Genomic DNA, 2,538 nt, shown 5'->3' on the forward strand with positions numbered 1-2,538 from the left:
GCATGCAGCAGTCTGCTGTGGCCAGAGCAGGCAAATAGCCCGAGGCATTAGGCCTACGCATTTGAAATACCCTGGCATTTAAACCGAATGGAGCCAAAGCCACCCTGTTGTTATTGGGTTAAAGACAAACTAAGTTTCAACACATCACACTTTTCCAGCATTTCAAACTCTTACTTTCTATCCAAAATTAACATAACCATAGCAGGAACCTTCATCATGTTCTTAATAGAGCATTTTCTTTATTCTCTTTTTCTCTACCTCTTCCTTCTTCTTCTATTAACAGCTATGAAAGCAATCAAAGTTGAAGAAAGAACATCTTATACTACTGGAGATCAAAACAGAATTTCCGTAAGTAAAAAACTTGTACCATGTATTCTGTAAATGTAAGCATTACCGTTCCCATTTCTGCGGAGTGCAAGAGAAATCATAAAGGATTGCAGTCAAGTTCTCTCGAGAGAGTTTGGAGAAAAGAAAAGAAATTAATCATAGGTTATTGGTTCTTTCATCCAATGCATTATATAATGTTGTTAATCGTCGTTGGCAGAGAGTTGGAAGCTGAGGTGTTGTCGGTGATGATGATGGCATTGTTGATGCACGTGGTGTCGACTTCTTCTTCATCCTCATCTTCCACTTCGTCCAAGCCTGTTTCATTCACTATCAAGCTCTCTCTTTCCACACCTTCTGTGTCCACCAAACTAAAAAGCAGAAAAAGAAATGAATTGTACAGTACTGTGTAGAACATTATATCACTTTTGCACTACATTTTTTTTTCTTTTTTTTTTCTGTTCAAAATACAAGTCAGTTATTCCTTCAGTTGTGTAACTAATGCACCATACCATCAAGATTCAAGATCAACATACCTGTACATATGATTATTCCTGGAACATCTTCTGTTTATCTTCGTTATGCAATCCATGAGTGGATCCCAGTTTTCATAGTGAGTAAGGAGTGTGACTATGATGAATGACAACATCATTGGGATTGCACCAATGTAAAAGATAAGCGAATATTTAACATCTTTTACAAAGATGTCAACAACCATTGTAAGAGGAATAGTGAGACTCAGTGAAAGTGTGGCCATCAGAGAAGAGGTAAGGAAACATCCCCTGTAAAATAAAATAAGAACATTAAGAAATATGTACAGCAAAAGCAATCTTCTAATGTTGATACAATCAAGTTTACAAGTTTACTTCCAGCTAGATCTCAAAACTTTCATCTCACCTTTCTAATACTTATTTTGTTTACTGGTAGGCTTTTAGTCACTTGAAACATATGCATATTTTGAGTTATTCTCACAGTTTATCTGTTCATTCTCACATCAAATTTGTCAGAATAACTCTGATATGACCTGATGGAATTCTGTACTATAAACTTTTGAGTAAAACCACCCTTCCCACAGCCACAGCAACTCCAAGAGAACAAATATTAAGCCAGACACTTTGGAATTGCATCACTCAAATCAGACACTGAACTATTTGGAGAAAGCACACTTACCACAGCCACAACAGTTCTGAGAGCACAGTCCCAATTAATCCATTGACAGACATGTAGAGAAGTTGCTGCTTGTTTGGTAACTGAAATGTTTCCCATCCTAGGACGTCTAACAGTGGAAATCCCGGCCACAGAATTATGGTGTTGAACAAGCCGACAAATCCTGAAATATGAACAATCGCAATCTTGAATATCATAAAATCCTGTGAATTCTTACAATCACTTATCATTGATTATCAAATGATGTATATAGTATAAACAGTGAGAAGACCATCCGTATCTTTGTCGTTTCACATAAAGATTAACTTCTAATATCACATTTCGCTTAGAAAAGAAGGATGAATAAAATATTACCATAAATGAAAGGAGAGAAAAAATAAAGTAACCCAGACCTTTGACAGCAACATACCAAAAAACATTGAAAAATCCATCCTGTCTTCCGTGGGAACCTTACGTCTCAGGAAGACCATGTAACATGCATAGAGCACAGCTCCAACCAAGGCCCACACCACACCCACTGGTACGGTGGCTCCTTCAAGACTGATATCCTCCAGACTGACTAAGACCTGAAATAGAATGTCATGTTTAAATCATTAACACAGAGTGACGTGATATCACATCATGTGGTGGCAGCAATTGCCACCGGGGACACGATATCACATCATGGCATTTTGTATGGCCTGCATGCCGGGTGATCATGCGCACAGCAGTTGGCCATGGCAAGATCAGGCAAATAGCCCAAGGCGTTAGGGCTATGTGTTTGAAATACCAAGGCATTTAGACTATTTGTATCCAAAACTGACCAGTCCATATCGGGCTAAGTTTCTACTAAAATAATTGAAAAACATCAATCATACTGATAATCAGTTGGTATACTCCAAACTTACTATCATCTAGAAGAAAGGTTCATAACAATACAAAAGATATCATTTAAATCATATTAGTACTATCATATTAAAATCATATAATAGTGAGGATATGGTGTTCCCATTGTACTATAAAAAGTCCAATCAAACCCTAACTGTTATAAGTGTAAAATAATATTGA

At 37.1% G+C, this 2,538-nt stretch overlaps 1 protein-coding gene across 6 annotated transcripts in view; it reads right to left on the bottom strand.

Annotated features, from left to right (window-relative positions):
- Positions 1-483: 483 nt before the first annotated feature.
- LOC122243289 (solute carrier family 35 member F5) overlaps positions 484-2,538 on the bottom strand; it is a 16,650-nt gene continuing 14,595 nt past the window's right edge. For all 6 annotated transcript variants that reach the window (XM_086545019.1, XM_086545017.1, XM_086545020.1 and 3 more), the window contains 4 exons: positions 1,901-2,057; positions 1,495-1,654; positions 861-1,106; positions 484-695 (listed from right to left, as the gene is read on the bottom strand). In XM_086545019.1, the coding sequence (XP_086401145.1) occupies positions 515-695; positions 861-1,106; positions 1,495-1,654; positions 1,901-2,057 (744 nt within the window). In that variant the 3' untranslated portion in view covers positions 484-514. The remainder of the gene's footprint in view (positions 696-860; positions 1,107-1,494; positions 1,655-1,900; positions 2,058-2,538) is intronic.

The sequence above is a fragment of the Penaeus japonicus genome, unplaced genomic scaffold, assembly GCF_977035675.1.
Source record: "Penaeus japonicus unplaced genomic scaffold, GWHDUDI00000001_assembly GWHDUDI00000016, whole genome shotgun sequence".
Classification (NCBI taxonomy): Eukaryota; Metazoa; Arthropoda; class Malacostraca; order Decapoda; family Penaeidae; genus Penaeus; species Penaeus japonicus.